Source organism: Bufo bufo, chromosome 2 (assembly GCF_905171765.1).
Source record: "Bufo bufo chromosome 2, aBufBuf1.1, whole genome shotgun sequence".
In the NCBI taxonomy this organism is placed as follows: Eukaryota; Metazoa; Chordata; class Amphibia; order Anura; family Bufonidae; genus Bufo; species Bufo bufo.
In genome coordinates, this window is record NC_053390.1 from 299,691,319 (window position 1) to 299,710,644 (window position 19,326).

Consider the following 19,326-nt stretch of genomic DNA (forward strand, 5'->3'; position numbering starts at 1 on the left):
CCACCTGACCTATGATGCGAGTCCTCATTGGTGAGTCAAGCTCCATCACACACCAAATGAGGATGATTGTATTGATTTACACCTGTGAGAGCACTATATAAGAAGGTAGAGTTCTCATTAGTTTCTTATCCCCGGAAGAAGCCAGGCTGCTGGCGAAACGGCGTTGGGAGAAGGAAACTGAGGGATCGGCGCGCCTACCTTGGGTATTTTTCTGAACTTCTTGAATTCCACATTGCCTACTGATGCCCCTATTGGATATCTTGTCCAGGGTTTTCTTGTCCTTTTTTGGCCTTTATGTAGCGTTCTCCAATACTTTTTGCATGCCCATGTGTGTTGATCCCCCAGTCCCCTTTGGGGGGTTTTCCTCGCTGAAATATGCCTGCTTATTGCTGTTTTTATACCTATATGTGATTATATGTATTTAATAAACATTTTTTTCTTACTATGAGATGAAGCTTTAGTTCTATGGTTTGGGTATTAATTTTTGTATAGTTAAAGCTCCCTTTACGTGATCATTACCCGGTGCTTATAATTGGTGGGTATTCCAAACAATAGTAAATAAGATTATGGAGCCTGCATAACAGCATAGAAAAAACACCTTTTGTGGAGATTTATCAAAACTGATGTAGAGTAAAACTGGCTTAGTGGCCCAAAGCAACCAATCAGATTCCCCGTTTTATTTTTCAGAGCTACTTTGGAAAATGAAAGGTGGAATTTGATTGGTTACTATGGGCAAGTAAGACAGTTTTCCTTTATAACAGTTTTAATAAATGCCCCCCTGTTGCGTTGAGTTTCCTTGTGCCCATACAAACCAATAGTAATCAGTCATTGATCAAGAGGGCAAGTGGAATGCCAGTCTCATAAATACAATTGTATGGTAAATATAAGGACATATTCACATCCATGACATTGTTACCATTGTAAACAGTGATGGATAAAGTGCTACTTTTCATGTCATGTCTCCAACACCGATATGATCAGATCTACTGCGCTATATACAGTACTACAAACAAGGATCAGTCTTTACAGTGAAGCTTTTGTCCATTACCTGCCTGACTTGCAATACATTTTCATTCACGTAAGAGGGGGAAGGTGAAATACTAGGCAGCGCTAATGGACAAAAGTGGAGCCATTTCTAGTAGAAAAACCTTACCATCCATTTTTCTTTTAACCCTTAAATACCAGCTTATACTTGGTCCTCACTTCTGTTTTTCTCTTTATTTGTCATGTATTTCACAAGGTATGTTGTATTATACCAAGACAGGAACTTATACAACCTCATATATTGCACAAATAAAGGACAAAGGACAGATCTTAGAAGAAGTCTGAGGAAACAAGTACTCATCTAGAGGGTTGTCGTAAGTACATACCTGTGTTTGTTTAAATCTACAATTATTTACGTAGCTTGTTTCTGATTATAGGGGCTTATGTACATGAACATTGTTGTTTTGCTGACCACAAATCCTGGATCCGCAAAACACGGATACCAGCTGCGTGGATTCTACATTTTGTGAAATGGAACGGCCAGGCACTAATAGAACTGTCCTAATCTTGTCCGTAATGTGGACAATAATAGGACAAGTTCTATTTTTTTTTGCAGAACGGACATGTGGACATACAGACATGGAATGCACACAAGTCATTTGCGTTTTTGTTTTTGCGGCCCCATGGAAACTAATGGTTCCACATACTATCCGCAGAAAAACAGGAACAGACACAGACAAAATATAAGTTTGTGTGCTTGAGCCCTAAGCAGGCTTTATGGTCAATCCAAGGCTTCCAGTGTCCCAAGCCATTGTCTGTTTAGGGTTGGAGGATTTAACACACGTCATCTGTTAGTTTTCATTTTTTTTGTTTTTGTATCTTCACTGAGTGGGACCTGTTGGAAAGTGAGGTGACATGGTTTAGGGTAATTTTTCTTAGGATGATGTCACTCATAGCTTTTTGTTGCAGCTTTGATGAAGTAATTTATTTTAGCCAAAGCTAAAAGTGGATTGAAAGAGAATGAAAAAAATAAGAAAGTACTTTTCCTTCTTACTGGATCTACTTCTGGCTTTGGCTCAAGAAACCACATTAGAGCTCAGTACAGCACAAAAAGCAGTATGTGACACCAACCTAAAGCTGAATTCTTTTTCTTCATTTTTATGGCCTTTGCTACATCAATTTTTGGTGCATCTATGGAAAAAAACAGAACTAGAATATGATGCTTTTTTTTTTATAAAATGCCATTGACCCTAAAAACCCTACATAAATGCAAAAAACAAACAATGTTCATGTAAGCTTTAAAATATGTTGTTATAGACAGCTCTGTGCCACTCAGTTACAGTTCCATGGGTCCCCAGCTGTCTTCGCTTGGGGTTCCGCATGTAAATTTCTGGCATGGACTGGCTCATGGACATTGCTGCAGCTAATGACTGGCCTCAGCATTGACAGGTCCCCAAGCGGGATGTGACCCAGCAGTGACATGCCGCTTGGGGATAGGTCACCACTGCGCCCAGTCATTGGCTGCAGCAGCTCACATCACCCTGCCAATGTCAGAAGTATACATGCAGGTAACAAAGTGCAGTAAAAAGTACATATACTGTAGGAGGGTAAAAATAATCACCATGTGGTTAACCTTTCTAACAAAAAGACACTATCAAAGGCACATAAATATAACGTACAGACCCGATTGATGGCACCTCCACAAACCCCAACACGTGTTTCGCATCATCTTTGTCATTTCCCCTGAGGAAGCGAATGTGAAACACTTGTGGAGGTGCCATCAATCGGGTCTGTACTTTGTATTTATGTGCCTTTTGATAGTGTCTTTCTGTTAGGAGGGTTATCCACATGGTGATTATTTGTACCCTTCTATATGTACTTTTTACTTGGACTAGCATTAACCCCCCTTTTAGCTGGCACACTCCTTATGTGGATGTTTGTCTTTGCCAATCTATATATATATTTTATATTGTTCCTAATATTTGAATAAATATATATTTTTATATACTCTAGTGTTTATTTTCATATGCGGGTGTTGGGGTGTTCCCTGATAGGAGTTGCTTGTTATAGGCACCTGTGTTTTTAATTTAAATTTTTTGGTTGATAATCGGGCCCTCATTTGAGGCTCCCGTTGTGTTTAGGTCTGATTGGTTATCTGGTTGTATTAGAGGCAGAGCTTGTTAAGAGCTCATTTGCATCTCTTTCGACTTAGGGAAGAAATGGCACCAGGATGTACTATGAGAAAAAAGCAAACCGGTGGAAGCAATGCTCTGCTGTGAAACCTTGGGTTCTGCAATTGATGTGGATGTTACTTTTATATGTTCAACCTACTCAAACATTGTTGTAGTACACCCCTTCATGATAACACTATTCTCTAATGGCAGTGGTCTCTTTCAGCAGAATAGTTTGCTTAACCACATTAAAACTATTGTTCAGGAACTGAACTGTAGACTTAGACTTAAAATTCCCCATCTCTCAATTTGATGAAGCATGGGGGATGTGCTAGAAAAACAAGTCAAATCATGGGTCTACCACCTCACAATAAACTGTACTTAAAGGATCTTCTGCTAACATCTTGGTACCAGATACCCTTGGACACCCTCACAGGTTTAGTGGAGTCTATGCCCATTGGGTCAGAATGGTTTTGACTGCATTAGTGGGGTCTATACCATATTATGCGACTGGCTTTAATGTTATGTTATGGCTGATTGTTGTATACAGATGAATAGCATGATTTTTTGCACTCGTACAGAATCTGACAGAAACGACCTCTATGTAAGATCATTGAGAAGCATATGAAAGTGCAGTAGAGGCCTCATGCACCTCTACTGTAATACAGCCCTGTGATTACCTTAAGAACGATATTACAAAAAGCAGTGACCTGGATAACAGGGGGAAGTGTGATGGTGGCTTAGGAGAGGACGGAGTTGGAAAAGAAAGTGGAAGTTGAAGTTACTCACAAGGCTTGTCATTCTCCAGCTCTCCCTTGAGCAGGCATGCAGTGATTGGAGGGCACACCCTTTCTTCCCTCAGGGTACTCCCTGGATTTAGGGCTCCTGCTTGGTGTTAGGTGGGGTGCCCTTGGTGAAGATGGGTTTTGGAGTGCAACGCAGGAGAGCAGCATGAAAGCTTGTCCTTGGGTCAGAAGATAAATAGTGGAGTCAATGACCAGGTTTGGTTACAGTAAACTAAATCTCTCTTTATTGAATAGATGAATCTAGGTAGTAGTGCATATAGCAGCAAAAGGCACTGTTTTGAGGCATATCACAAAGAATGCTCTTCCCAATACCTGTGTCTAGACAGCAGTAATGAGTAGTAGTAGTATTTCCTGTGTCTCATTCTAAACTTACTCTGCAATCTTACCAAATAACCACAGACATGCAATTCCTTTCTAATTAATTCTGTCTGCAATTTCCAGGCTGAGGGGTGCAAATCTCAGATGGCCGGTTGATCTCCAGAACATTGTGGTCACTGTAGTAATATACCCTTTCCACATGCAGTCCAAAACCATAGACGTGTGTTACCTTGAAGGGGTTGTCTTCACTTCAGCGAATGCTATTTATCACGTAGAAAAAATGTATACAAGCCACTTACTAATGTATTGTTATTATCCATACTGCCTCCTTTGCTGGCTGGATTCATTTTTCCATCACGTTATACACTACTCGTTTCCATGGTTACGACCACCCTGCAATCCATCAGTGGTGGCCGTGCTAGCACACTATAGGAATAATCACTGGATTATGCGATCCAGGCCACTAGAGATGCTTTTTCATAAATATTGTGCAAGCACAACCACTGCTGCTGGATTGCAGGGTGGATGTAACCATGGAAACGAGTAGTGTATAATGTGATGGAAAAATGAAACCGGCCAGCAAGGGAGGCAATATGGACACAATACATTAGTAATTGCCTTGTACTAACTTTCTCTACATGATAAATGCCACTAACTGAAGTGAAACAACCCCTTTACATATATGTTCCTTTTCTTTCCCTCAATGGGATTCTTTCAGCTAAACTGTTTTCCGGCAGCTTTTCATTCTCAGGAATGGTGTTTTCTGGACAAGGCTTCTCTTTTTGCCTACTTTGCAGGAGTTCACACATGTAGGTCATGCTCTAGCTTTGCTTTATATACATAGTGATCTGCTGGTTCACTGCTAAAGGGTTAATGTTGTGGTTCACTGCTAAAGGGGTAATGTTGTGGTTCACTACTGTAGATGTTAAAAAGTTTACTGTGATGCTACGATTTCTGCACTCTGTATTCCAAATAGAATGAACAATCAGAGGGTTCATGTACAAAATCATACATTACATAGCAACAAACAAGTCAACAATTAAAACAAGAGGAATGAGGGCCCTGCTAGCAAGAGCTTACAATCTAAGAGGAGACAGGGGTGACACAAAAGGGAAAAAGTGTTTGTACAATGATCCAGCCATCTTAAAATTAGGGGAGTAGATATTAAGTTTCATGACCCAACCACCAGCCAATATTTGTAGTGCTTTTGACTGCATGGGGTGTGGTAGATAGTGATTGATGATGGGTCAGGTTCACAAGAGACGAGAAAAAGGCTTGTTTCACATTTGCAGCAAACAGATCCGTTAGGCTGTTCTGGCCGGGAACAGCCTGCTACATCCGTGAATACCGGGCGCAACCGTGCACTGCCAAGATATTGTTCGGCCCCATTCACTTTAATGGACAGCGGTGGAGGAGATCTGGCTCCTACCCGGCAAATATGCAGAGGAGCTGCCGGACAAATACCGCTGCACGCAGCAGTTGTTGCCCGGCTGATTCTCGGCATATTTGCCGTGTAGCTGACGGATCTCCACCAGTGGAGAGCTTTTTGGGTTAGAATGAGCAGTTTTAATTGGATTCTATACTGTATGGGCAACCAGTGCAATGACTGGCACAGGGCAGAGACTTCATCATAGCGGTTGTAGAAGAATATAGAAAGTCGAAAACCCCTTTAACATCCTTGATCTTTTTACTTCTATTGTTAATATATTGAAATTATTCTATGATGTCATCTTTGTGCTCGGATCGGCAACCGTTGGTACCTATCCTATTCTACCTAACTAAGCAGTAGTGTGAATGCCGGAACTGCTGAAAATAGGGCAGGCTAAAGAGGTCCACCCTAGTAGAGTGCCTATAAAAAGTGATGGGAGGGTGGGGTGAGACACCCAATCGTTGTTTTGTTGAGGACCCTGCAGGTATTTTATGCAGGTAACCCCGCCTTCCCTCGCACAAATCCAGCTAATTAATTAGCCTATAACATGTCTTTCCTTTTCTCTAAAGATGCCCATACACATGACACAAAATGTGGTTAAACTCGCTAATTTCATTGGTGTATCTGAGGTCCTCCCTACTCTTCAGGGTAACGAGCATTAGTGGAATTCTGCATGCCTAGTTATGTGCTTTCATGGGAGAAAAGCTACTGCCAAAGCCTTATTCCCTTCTTCTCAGTGAAATAAACATGCACATCTGGGTTACCCCATGATTATCTTACAATCAGGTAAAATTTTATTTTATGTTTATGATTACCCTAAGACATACAGATGTATCAGAGTTAACAGTCACTTTAATAATGAGTTAACTAAATGTGATAACTCACCTGTGTGTGTTAACTATGCTACATCTGTATGCAACTATGTAACCGGTAATGGACCTTTAAGCCATTGTGGGAGGCCCACGTAGTACTTGATGGATGCATGCATTACTAAGGGTTAAATGCCCTGAGTAAAGTCCTAAAGGGAATGCCAGATTCCTCCCTCTTTGCCATTCAAACTAGTTGTCTCCCATGAGATTCTTGTAACCACCAAGCTTGTTGCATCACAGGATTTTGGTAAAACCACTGTTTTCAAGTTACAACTGTGTCCATTTGTTTCCTTCTGCAATCTTTGAGTAGGGAACCACCTACATACCACTTACAGGCCAAAAATATCTTAAATAGGTCTCACTCGCCATCACCTTGTCTCATACCCATCAGATGTATCCTAGAATTACACACAATAGTATTTTTTTTTCTAAAGGGTTTATAATGTGCACTTAAATTTATACAGCAGATAAAATAATGGCCTGGATGAGAAGTTGAGACCAATTGAATGGTTGGAATTTGTTATGTCGTCACATTTATTTCAAGATTTAGTGGGTTAAATGTGAACTGATGTTTGCAATGTTTGTTCCTGTTTCTTCAGGACAAGGTGTATACAGAAGACCCAGTGAACCATGTCTAAGGCCATAAGCTTCTTGATGGGTAAGCTCTAAGAAACTGCAATTTATATCTACTGTACATACTGAAAGATAACATTACTTAGAAGGAAGTAGCTCATACTGTCACATTACTGGCTCAGCATGGAATGTGTTAAAATGTGTTCTCACTTCAGATTATACACTGCTGGTATCCAGGGGTTACAACCAGCAGTTGTGGTCGGCCTTGTACACTATAGGAAAAAGCGCTGGCCTACAGTATGTGCGCTCCCACGGTCCCGGCCATCAAAGATGTTTACAATGTGTTCAAGCATAGCCAACCTCTAATGGATTGCAAGGTGCAGTGTATAATGTATATAACAATACATTAGTAAGTGTCTTGTATTAACTTTCTCTACATGATAAATGCCATTTGCTGAAGTAAGAGAACCTCTTTAAGGTTGGAGTTTCAAATGTCATAAGAAATGTATTATGAGGCACAGATTTGCGGTATAATTTACGCTATTTTCTGATATACATTACTGTAATACTGTTGGGTCATGAGAGGCTATGCTCCTCCTGCTAAGCCATACGTTTTTTATCACAAAAATGGTGGAAGAAGCATAAAATTGAGAGAAGAAGCATTGATGGATCTATAAGGTAAAGGACCCATTATCAAAAACTCTTTTTTTTTTCACCCTTAAGCTTCTCATTTTTATTCTTATTTTATGTTCTGCCATTATAATCTGGTCAAATGTCTGGGCCGTAACAGGGCACACATCTACTTTATTTTTTATGTCTCTGTGTGTTCACTTTCCACATTTGTCACAAGGACCATTTAGGGTATGTTACCCTTATGGAAAGTCCTTCTTGGAGAAAACATAAACTTTGTCCCCTGGTGGACACTTAGATGAATGCTCAGATGGAAACAAGGAGTCGCAACATTTCTGTCTAAGCTTCAGCGAAGAGAGGCCATCGGTCTCTGACCTTTGCAGGGCCTTCTAGCTCGGAGGGCTGGGGACGATTTGTCGGAGGCCTTCTGCTTCTGGTATGCTGCACTTTTTAGTAGCACTTGGATGAACAAAGTAATGACCTGGAGCATATAATAATAATTTTAAAAAATCCTACCGAAATCATATTACAGGATTAATACCCTAAACACAGGGATGTCACAGAACATGTACAGTATAGTGCACATAATATCCAACCTTAGGTGTAATACACACAGTGGTGAAACTACAGGTGTAATGGACATGGTGATATCACAGTAAAAGTGTAATACACATAGTGATTTCATAGCTAAGGTATAATACACACAATGATATCTCTCTACAGGAATAATAAATATAGTGATGTCAACAGCATAGGAAGTCACAGTGAGATTGTGCTAGAATAGTGCATATAGTGCATACAGTGCTCAGGGTGTATAACTCTACAAGCATAATGCACACTGTGATGTCACATAAAAAAAACACAAGGTCCCAGTACATGGATAATGAAAACTGTTAACTCTTAAGAAAGAGTTATTGCACACAGTGATGTCACATTATGAGAACAAGGGTAACATTACAGAGCAAAGGATAAAAACATAGTGATGTTACTATGGCCGTGATGTCAGCACATGACTAGTTCATTCAAAGAAAATTCACACAGTGATTTCACAGAACATAATAACGCAGTGATGTCACAACACAGGGATGGGGTCATCACTGTACAATTCAGAACAAATGCAAATGCAAAAAAAATTGTTGCTCCATAATTTGAGTTTGACCTTTCAGGTGCCAGCTCCCTTTTGTGATTTTAGAGTCTGACACCCCTGGTAGTGGCAGTTACAATGCATTTGGAAAGTCTTCATATTTCAGACCTTTTCACTTATTTTGCGAACTTAAATAAATAAAAAATCAAGTTTTCCACATCAATCTACACTCCACACCTCATAATGAGAAATTGAAAACAGAGTTTTTATAAATTTTTGCAAATTTATTAAAAAGGAAAACTAAAATTTTGCATTGACATAAGTATTCAGACCCTTTGCTATGACACTTGAAATTTAGCTCTGGGGGCATCTCACGTCTCTTGATCATCTTTGAGATATTTCTACAGCTTGACTGAAGTGCACCTCTGGTAAATGCAGTTGATTGGACAAGATTTGGAAAGACACACCTGTCTATATAAGGTCTCACAGCTGAGAATACATATCAGAACAAAAACCAAGCCATGAGAAGGAAACTGTCTTTGGAGATCAGAGACAAGATCATGTGGATCTCCAGAAAGTAGCCGGCACTCGGACCCAAAGCACACCCGCACGGGGAGGACACAGAACCACAACGTAATGAAGTAAATCCCAGCGAGTGCTTGTGGTAGTCTTCAATTCTTTAATTCATATCAAACAGTACATATTACATGGACGCATTTCGGGCATTGGGCCAAAACGTGTCCATGTAATATGTACTGTTTGATATGAAATAAAGAATTGAAGACTACCACAAGCAGTCGCTGGGATTTACTTTATTACGACAAGATCGTGTGGAGGTACAGAATTGGAGAAGAGTACAAAACATTTCTGCTGCACCAAAAATTTCCAAGAGCATAGTGACCTCCATAATTCTTAAGCAGAGCAGGGCGTACATAGGTCGTACATAGAAATCATTGGGCCCCATAGCAGGAATCTGAATTGGGCCCCCTTAACTCCGCCCAATACCCACCCCTAGCCCATCCCACTACCTGCCCTGGATTCTCCCCTGTCACACCCCCCTTTGCCAAAAATACAGAAATACAATGTATAAATAACCAAATGAAATCGTTAGGGATAAATATTTTTTTTTCTTAACCAGCTTTGTTTCAGCAACTAAAAAAAATATACAGTACAGACCAAAAGTTTGGACACACCTTCTCATTCAAAGAGTTTTCTTTATTTTCATGACTATGAAAAGTGTAGATTCACACTGAAGGCATCAAAACTATGAATTGACACATGTGGAATTATATACATAACAAACAAGTGTGAAACAACTGAAAATATGTCATATTCTAGGTTCTTCAAAGTAGCCACATTTTGCTTTGATTACTGCTTTGCAGACTCTTGGCATTCTCTTGATGAGCTTCAAGAGGTAGTCACCTGAAATGGTTTTCACTTCACAGGTGTTCCTTGTCAGGTTTAATAAGTGGGATTTCTTGCCTTATAAATGGAGTTGGGACCATCAGTTGCGTTGAGGAGAAGTCAGGTGGCTACACAGCTGATAGTCCTACTGAATAGACTGTTAGAATTTGTATTATGGCAAGAAAAAAGCAGCTAAGTAAAAAAAAACGAGTGGCCATCATTACTTTAAGAAATGAAGGTCAGTCAGTCAGCCGAAAAATTAGGAAAACTTTGAAAGTAAGGGCTATTTGACCATGAAGGAGAGTGATGGGGTGCTGCGCCAGATGACCTGGCCTCCACAGTCACCGGACCTGAACCCAATTGAGATGGTTTGGGGTGAGCTGGACCGCAGAGTGAAGGCAAAAGGGCCAACAAGTGCTAAGCATCTCTGGGAACTCCTTCAAGACTGTTGGAAGACCATTTCAGGTGACTACCTCTTGAGGCTCATCAAGAGAATGCAAAGAGTGTGCAAAGCAGTAATCAAAGCAAAAGGTGGCTACTTTGAAGAATCTAGAATATGACATATTTTCAGTTGTTTCACACTTGTTTGTTATGTATATAATTCCACATGTGTTAATTCATAGTTTTGATGCCTTCATAGTCATGAAAATAAAGAAAACTCTTTGAATGAGAAGGTGTGTCCAAACTTTTGGTCTGTACTGTACATATTTCCAATAATCATTGAAAAGTACAGATGGCCCTGAAAAAAATGACTCCTCACATAGCTCAATACACCAACTACCAAAAATTTGAGGGGTCAGAATATTATTATATATTTTTTTTCAGTATTAAAACAAAAGAAAAACTATACATATGTGGTATCACCATAACTGCACTAACCTGGAAAATAAAAGTAACAGGTCAGTTTTACCGCCTAGGAAATGGTGTAAAAAAACAAGCCCTCATATTGCTATGTGAATAGAAAAATCTAAAAGTTGCGGCTTTGGGAGGGCTGGGAGTAAAAAACAAAAAACAAATAAATGGAAAAATTTTCGGTCATTCAAGAATTTTAAGTGTACCTAAACTTTTAAATAAAGTTTATTAACCCCTATTGTTAGTGTTAGAGTTCATGGGGAAGGCTGGAGCACACTGTCCTCAACCTGATAAGCCTTATAAGTTACATACAGAACATAGTGTGCCCCCCTACCCAGGAACTCTGCTTGCTGCTGCAACAAGACCCCCTCTTACCCTCACTAACTATCCTCCCACCATAATTTTTTTTCTACATAGAGGCACAGCACTGAACTCACCTTATGCAGGCAGTGGCACACAGGGGCAGGCAATGCTGGGGGCTGCTGGCCTTGGTGGCAAGCTGAAAGCTGAAGCAGGCAGCGGGTGAGTCATTGCAAGGTCCGCCCACTCAATTCTGTCTGCTGGTGCGAGCAATACACTAGCCAATCAGCAGCAGAAGCTTAGCCTGCTAAATTCTGATTGGCCAGTGCAGCGCCTAGCAGAAAGAATAGAACGAGCTCTAGCCTGGCTGCAGTGCTGGCAGGGACATCGGTGGTGGTATGTGCACTGTGTGTCACACAGTGGGGCCTAAGAAGAGGGGAAGCATGGCTCGCCGGAGAGGCATAATACATAAATAACATTTGTAGACATTGTAGGGGGGGGCCTTACATGTACTCTGGCCCGCCCTGCCACGGGCCCCATAGCAGTTGCATAGTCTGCCGCTATTGGCAGTACGCTACTGGTTTGGAGCTACAATTACTTTTCCTAGAGCTAGTTGTCACACCAAAATAAGTAATCAAAGGAAAAGGGCTTTGGTAAGAGAGATGACCAAGAACCCAAAAATGGACATTATGGTAGAGTGGCCAGAAAGAAGCCCCTCCTCAGTAAAATGCACTTGAAAGCCCGCCTGGACTTTGCAAAAAAAAAAAAAAAAACTTAAAGGACTCCTATACTTTGAGAAACAAGATTCTCTGGTCTAAAGAAACAAAAATCAAACAGATCTACTGTCACATATGGAGGAAAACCGGCACTGCTAATCACCTGTCCAATACCTTCCCTACAGTAAAGCATGGTGGCAGGATCATGCTGTGGGGGTGCTTTTCATCAGCTGGGACAGGGAGACTGTCCTACTCAGCTTTCCATCAACCTTGACCGTGGTACCGAGATATTCTTAATACATATTCTCTGCAGAAGCAGACAGTTAGATTATATTAACCACAAACAATATGGGTTTTTAAATGTGGAGGCACCAGTGACACCTATCATTCATGCTCTGCCCAAAGTTCACAAGGGTCTGACCCCTCCCCCACTTCATAAATCACTGAAAAAGGTGCACCACAATGATAAGCAACTAAAAATGCTGGCTAATCCCTCAAGCTGATGATGTTAAAAGCTGAGACTTTTGCCAACATATTCCAGTCAGGAACATATCGGAGCCCTTTTGCACCACCGTCAAGGTATCTCAGTGTGGCAATGGGTCCTACCACAAGACTACCTATGGTGTGTGAACAAGGTCTGATAGGTGCTCAGATCCAACTCACAGCCAGGCTCCCACATATCTCCATAGTAGGACCACTAATGCAATGTGAGGTAGAATAAAGCTGCAAGCCCCACCTATAACAGACCATGTGACACAGACTACCAGGTGCAACTGAATGTTACCAGCAAAACACAATGGCACATTCAATACATCTATAGAAAAAAATAAATCACTAAAATAAAGTGGCCTAAATGGGAGGAACTGCTCAAAAACCCCAAACACTGTAGCGTGTTTCTAACCAGGGGAGCAGTTCCTCCGCATGTGGTCCAGCATAATGGGGATTAGCAGCGGACCACATGCGGAGGAACTGCTCCCCCGGTTAGAAACACGCTACAGTGTTTGGGGTTTTTGAGCAGTTCCTCCCATTTAGGCCACTTTATTTTAGTGATTTTTTTTCCCCTCCCCCACTTCACCCGATAGTTTCAGGAATCGGTTCTTTAACTGAGAGGTTGGGGGAGTGGTTATCAGGGCTTTTTTCTCAAAGAAAAGGTGGTGGAACTCACCCCCCCTCCCCTGGCCACGCCCTTACCCACCCCTATGACCGCCCCCTAAAACCGCCCCTTTAAAGAACAGGGTTGCAAGTAAAATTGCCAGTGACGGTCGTGACAGCCAGGCTGCCAGTGCCCGTGGCCGCCGCCGCCCTAGTCCACACATGGGCAGCGCAGCCTGGCCTGGCCCCTTCCTTCCCTCCCAGTATAAAATGCCCCTATACAGAGCCCCCATATAAAATACCCCTTCTTTTTAGCCTCTGTAGATGTCCCTATAGTGCCACCCAATAATGTGCCAGTAATAAGTGCCCCAATAGATGCCCCCCAATCATGTACCAGTAAGATGTGCCCCCATATCATGTGCCAGTAAGATGTGCCCCCATAGATGCCCCCCAATCATGTGCCAGTAATAAGAGCCCCCCACCATCATGTGCCAGTAGCCTGAGTGCCCCCCTATCATGTGCCAGTAGCCCCTCTATCATGTGCCAGTAGCCCCCCTATCAAGTGCCAGTAGCCCCCCTATCAAGTGCCAGTAGCCTCCTATCATGTGCCAGTAGTCCCCCTTATGTGCCAGTAGCCCCCATTATGTGCCAGTAGCCCCCCTTATCCCTTATGTGCCAGTAGCCCCCCTTATGTGCCAGTAGCCCCCCTTATCCCTTATGTGCCAGTAGCCCCCCTTATGTGCCAGTAGCCAGTAGCCCCCCTTATGTGCCAGCAGCCCCCCTTATGTCTGTTCCAGCCCAGCAGCCCCCCTTATGTCTGTGCCAGCAGCCCCCCTTATGTGCCAGTAGCCCCCCTTATGTGCCAGCAGCCCCCCTTATGTCTGTGCCAGCAGCCCCCCTTATGTCTGTGCCAGCAGCCCCCCTTGTGCCAGAAGCCCCCTTATGTGTCAGCAGCCCCCCTTATGTGCCAGTAGCCAGTAGCCCCCTTATGTGCCAGAAGCCCCCCTTATGTGCCAGCAGCCCCCCTTATGTCTGTGCCAGCCCAGCAGCCCTCCTTATGTGCCAGGATTGTAATTTTTACATATAAAAAAAAAAAATAAACTTATACTTACTTACCTCCTCCAGGATGCGATGCAGGCCTCTTCCGGCCTGTGTCCCTCGCTGGCTCAGGCGGCGCGATGACGTCATTGCGCCGCCTGCACCGGCCTCTGATAGGCTGCCAGCACTAGGCCGGCAGCCTATCAGAGGAACAGGGAGGGGACACACCTCTCCCTGCCCTGCCGCATTACAGACATTTGTATTGCCGTCCTGAGGACAGCGATACAGATGAGATGATTTTGGAGATGAGTGAGCGCTTCCACAATGTAAGCGCAGCGCTCATCTCCTGCTGTGCTCTGCCGGCACCCCCCTTCTGACAGCGCCCCGGGCGGCTGCCCGGCCCGCCCCAAGAAACGGCCCTGCAGTAACTAAAGGGGGGTGGGGCGAGTTGGCAGAAAATGGGTGGCGGAACACCGTTCCGGGGCGTTCCGCCAGAAAAAAAGGCCTGGTGGTTATACTCCTTGCTACAACCGCTAGTCAAGCGTGTACCTGAATATATCAAGGGTACATCAGATGTACTCAGATCTTTTTTTTATAAACAATTGAAGACCGAATACACATCATTAACCACCGATGTCATAGCATTATATCCTTCAATCCCTCATAATATTGCAATGCTAGCTTTAGAATACCATCTGCATAAATATAGTATACATAGAACAGGCTTTATTGACTATGTTTTGGAAGTGACTTCGTTCTAGCTCACCCATAATTATTTTTCATTTTATCAAAAGTTTTTTGTCCAAACCAGGGGGGTATCGATGGGGGCCAAATTCTCACCCTCTCTTGCCAATCTCACTATTGGGAAGAACCATATGTATATTGTGAAGATAATCCTTTTTCCCACATGATAGAGTGGTATGGCAGGTACATCGATGACTTGCTCCTTATTTGGAGTACTCATATGATAACCCCTATAACCTTTGTTTCACTAGCTCACAAGATTCCCAAAGTATCAGTTTCTTGCACCTTAGATCAACAGGTGTCCCAGATAAGATTATTAAAACGGAAACTTACTGTAAACAAATAACGGGGAACACTATCTTGAGAGCGAACGGTCACTATCCCATTCATACAATCAAAGCTATCCCGGTAGGAGAGTTCATTTGAGCCCCAAGAAATTGCAGCTTGGATGTTGCATTTCAAAGGGAGTGTGAAAACATCATAACACGTCTTTCCAGTAGGGGACACCCACAATGGATGTTAGCACAGACTGTAAAAAACAAGAAGTCCAACAATCCAAATACAGAGAACTCTGGATGTCCCACACTGGTATTAACCTACAGCCGCCAATTGATGCAAATAAAACAAGTTATCAGTAAATGTTTACCAATTCTCTATGAGGATAATTTTTTATATGATACATTAAAGGATGGCTGTAGAACAGTATCGAGGAAAGGTACCAGGAAAGGTTAAAGGACCTTAATATGTATAGCTTGGAAGAAAGAAGAGACAGAGGGGATATGATAGAAACTTTTAAATACATAAAGGGAATCAACACGGTAAAGGAAGAGAGCATATTTAAAAGAAGAAAAACTACCACAAGAGGACACAGTTTTAAATTAGAGGGGCAAAGGTTTAAAAGTAATATAAGGAAGTATTACTTTACTGAGAGAGTAGTGGATGCATGGAATAGCCTTCCTGCAGAAGTGGTAGCTGCAAATACAGTGAAGGAGTTTAAGCATGCATGGGATAGGCATAAGGCCATCCTTCATATAAGATAGGGCCAGGGGCTATCCATAGTATTCAGTATATTGGGCAGACTAGATGGGCCAAATGGTTCTTATCTGCCGACACATTCTATGTTTCTATGTTTCTATGAGACGACCATCCACTAATGCTAATCTTCTCTCTCCTACTTTTACTCGCACCAGTAAATCAGTATCTAACATGTGGATTAAATATACAGGCTTCACCAAATGTGGAAGCCACCCATGTAAAACGTGTAGATATGTTACATCAGTCAAAACCTTTCATAACTCTGATCACACTGTAACATTTCCTATTAAAACCTACATTAATTGCAATACGACAGGTATTGTGTACATTATACAGTGCACAGGATGTGATCTTAGGTATGTAGGGAGTTTGTCCAGAAAATTCAAGACAAGAATACTGGAACACATCAATTATATCACAAACCCTTTATGTGTAGGCATTTCCAATGCAGCAAAACATTTTATACAGGAACATAATTGTTATCTCAGTAACTTTCACACTTTTGCCATAGAAAGAGTAGGGGTTCCCCCAAGAGGTGGTAATCATAAAAAAATTATCCTCCAAAGGGAAGCTTATTGGATCTTCAGGCTGAACACTAGATTTCCTTCAGGTCTTAACATGAGAAAGGAACTGATGTATTTTTATTAATTGTTGTTTGTTCCTATTATCTTATGTTTTATTTTATATTATAATTTTATATTCGCCTTTGCCATTGTACTGTTTTTCACAGTATGTTTCACTTGAGACCATCAATCTGGTTTCTTCTTTTTTATCATTCTCTATCCTATACAAACTATGTGATAATTTCCTTTTATGTACCTGCTGATGTCATTCAAATATACATTCTGATTAGACGGTTTTATATAATGTAGGTCATTGCCGCATAGTTGCATAGCATTTATATATACATTTTTAGACACCTTTTTGAATGTGATTTCATGTGTACCATATTACAGGATGATTAATGCCCCACCCGGTAAGTAAAGTTTGTACCCGCCCCCTGCCCCGGTGGCGGGGGATTGGTCCAGACTATAAAACTTCTGTGTCTGGCATTACATCCAGTTGCGATTAAGAACTTAACTGTTCGAAACGCGTCAAACTGCACTGGTATGGATTGATGTGTCCTTATGTGTTAATTTGTTACCTTTGAATAAAGAAAGAGCAACACCATAACAACAAAAGTACTGGAACTAATCTTTATTGTTTATGATCGGAATTCTTAATATAAACCTGATCCAGACCTCAAAAGCAAAAAACAAACAATGCAACAGCACTCTGCAAACACAAATAATAAACTAAATACAATCGTGCCATACTCACTATAGAAAATATAGTTAATGCTACGTTATAAATGTGAGATTCTTTGCAAAAATATTTGTGACTGTCCGCCATCGACAAGGGTGGGACCTGCATTCCCTGAATTTAATGGAGGCCAGTATGGCACCAGCAGAGGTAAGTGTTTAGTGTAGGTTCCTGTTCTAAAGAGATCTCCTTGTCGTTGACAGACAGGCACAAATAATTTTGTACAAAATGTATTTGCCAAGAATCTCACATTTATAGCGTAGCATTAGTGCATTTTCTATAGTGAGTATGGCACAATTGTATTGACTTTATTATTTTTGTATCTGTGCAGAGTGCTGTTGTGCTTTTGCGCTTTCAGCCATGGTGACGTGCACCTACGCACCTAACCACCATTTCTTTCTTTGCTTTGGATCTCAGCTTGTGCTGAAGGTTCACCTTCCAACAAGACAATGACCCTAAGCACAAAGCCAAGACAACACAGGAGAGGCTTAAAGGGGTTATCCCATGAATAATGTAAAAAATTTAAATAAGACATCATATAGTACATGACAATCTCTTTCTAACAAAGTTGGAACCAGCCTTGGAACCTCACATGGATCCAGAGATCTCCCCATTCATTGCTCTGCTAGATCTATATTAAGCTGATAAATCAAGGGGAGTGCCTTTTCTGCTGGGGCTAAGGGGGCGTGTCTCATCTCTACCTATCACAACCCAGGAGGCTGTTAAAGGATGAAACTGAGCATGTGCGGGCATCTCAGCCTGTAAAACATGTTAGGGCAGCGCTAAAGACCGCCCATTAGTGCCGGTGACGTCAGCGGGATCACTGCTAGACTGAAGCCACCGCAGTGTAAAAAGGTATACAAACTGCCCTTGCCCTGCATGATGCAGTGCTAGGCATGGGTGCATGTTCCGCTGCTGAACTCAGAGGGGCTGAATGGGGCAAGAAGGGGTTATGTCCGCATTCAGCTCTGAACACGGACAACCCCTTTAAACCAAATCCGACCTGAATCAAATTTTAAGAAATTCACTCATCACTTTTCTGAGAGGATTTTTGTCCATTGTTCTTGTAGAATTGCTTTAATGCAGCTATGTGAATGGTTAGAAATACTGCTTTTCCATAAGAATTTGTGATTTGTTACAAGAACAAATATTTTATTTGAATTAATCCTCATTTAATGTATTGCGTCTACTGCTAATATTTTACAACTTTTGTTATTAAATGTGTCGGGCACATATTTCATGTCTGTCAGTTTTTAAAAGCTTTTATAAGTTTTTATGTGAACATTTAAACTGAGTTACATAATTCATTATCTTTTACAGTGTTTTTACTTGGGAACACAGCTACGATGAGTACAGGTAATGCAATTTTTAATAGAGATTTGTCACTGAAAATTGAGACTTGTCGCTCGTGTGTGAGAAGAGTATTTACATATTCAAGAATCCTAGAATTGACTGTTGGGGCAATTGTCAAATGCATACACTTAATATTTCTTGAAAATCAAAAGTTTGATTGTCAAAGCACTATGTTGCTGATGCCATATATCATATTATATATCATTATAATGTCTCCAAAAATTTAAATGTCTTGTATCATATCAATCACATACAGTATAAACATGTCGTACTCCTGTGATGGCTAACCTCCAGCACTCCAGCTGTGGGAAAACTACAACTCCCAAGATGCACACCTGCTTTGCGGTTCCCAAAGCACGGCTGCTGCGACGGATCCAGACCCATTCAAGGTGATCCGTCCGCACCGCAAAAAATAGAACATTCAAGTTAATGGGTCCGCATCCATGATGCAGTGAGCACGCCGCAGCTTCCCGCATATTGCGGACCCACTATTTGCAGGCCGCGATATGAGCCACAGCCGGCAAAGGCCGTGTGCATGAGGCCTAACTGATGAAAATAACTGACGTGTGAACTTGGCCTTACTAAAAAAAATAATAACCTGAGATAAAGTGCACAGAGCCTCTCAA

The 19,326-nt window shown here is 41.7% G+C and overlaps 1 protein-coding gene across 6 annotated transcripts in view; it reads left to right on the plus strand.

Annotated features, from left to right (window-relative positions):
* Nucleotides 1-19,326, plus strand: part of LOC120988982 (immunoglobulin superfamily member 1-like) — a 597,232-nt gene that overhangs the window by 283,431 nt on the left and 294,475 nt on the right. For 3 of the 6 annotated variants that reach the window (XM_040416807.1, XM_040416808.1, XM_040416809.1), the window contains exon 4: nucleotides 18,668-18,703. The exons of 1 other annotated variant lie outside the window; for it this stretch is intronic. In XM_040416807.1, coding sequence (XP_040272741.1) covers nucleotides 18,668-18,703 — 36 coding nt within the window. Of the gene's footprint in view, nucleotides 1-1,242; nucleotides 1,359-7,176; nucleotides 7,236-18,667; nucleotides 18,704-19,326 lie in introns of those variants that run through there. 2 more of the 6 variants (XM_040416813.1, XM_040416812.1) reach the window with 2 other exon arrangements.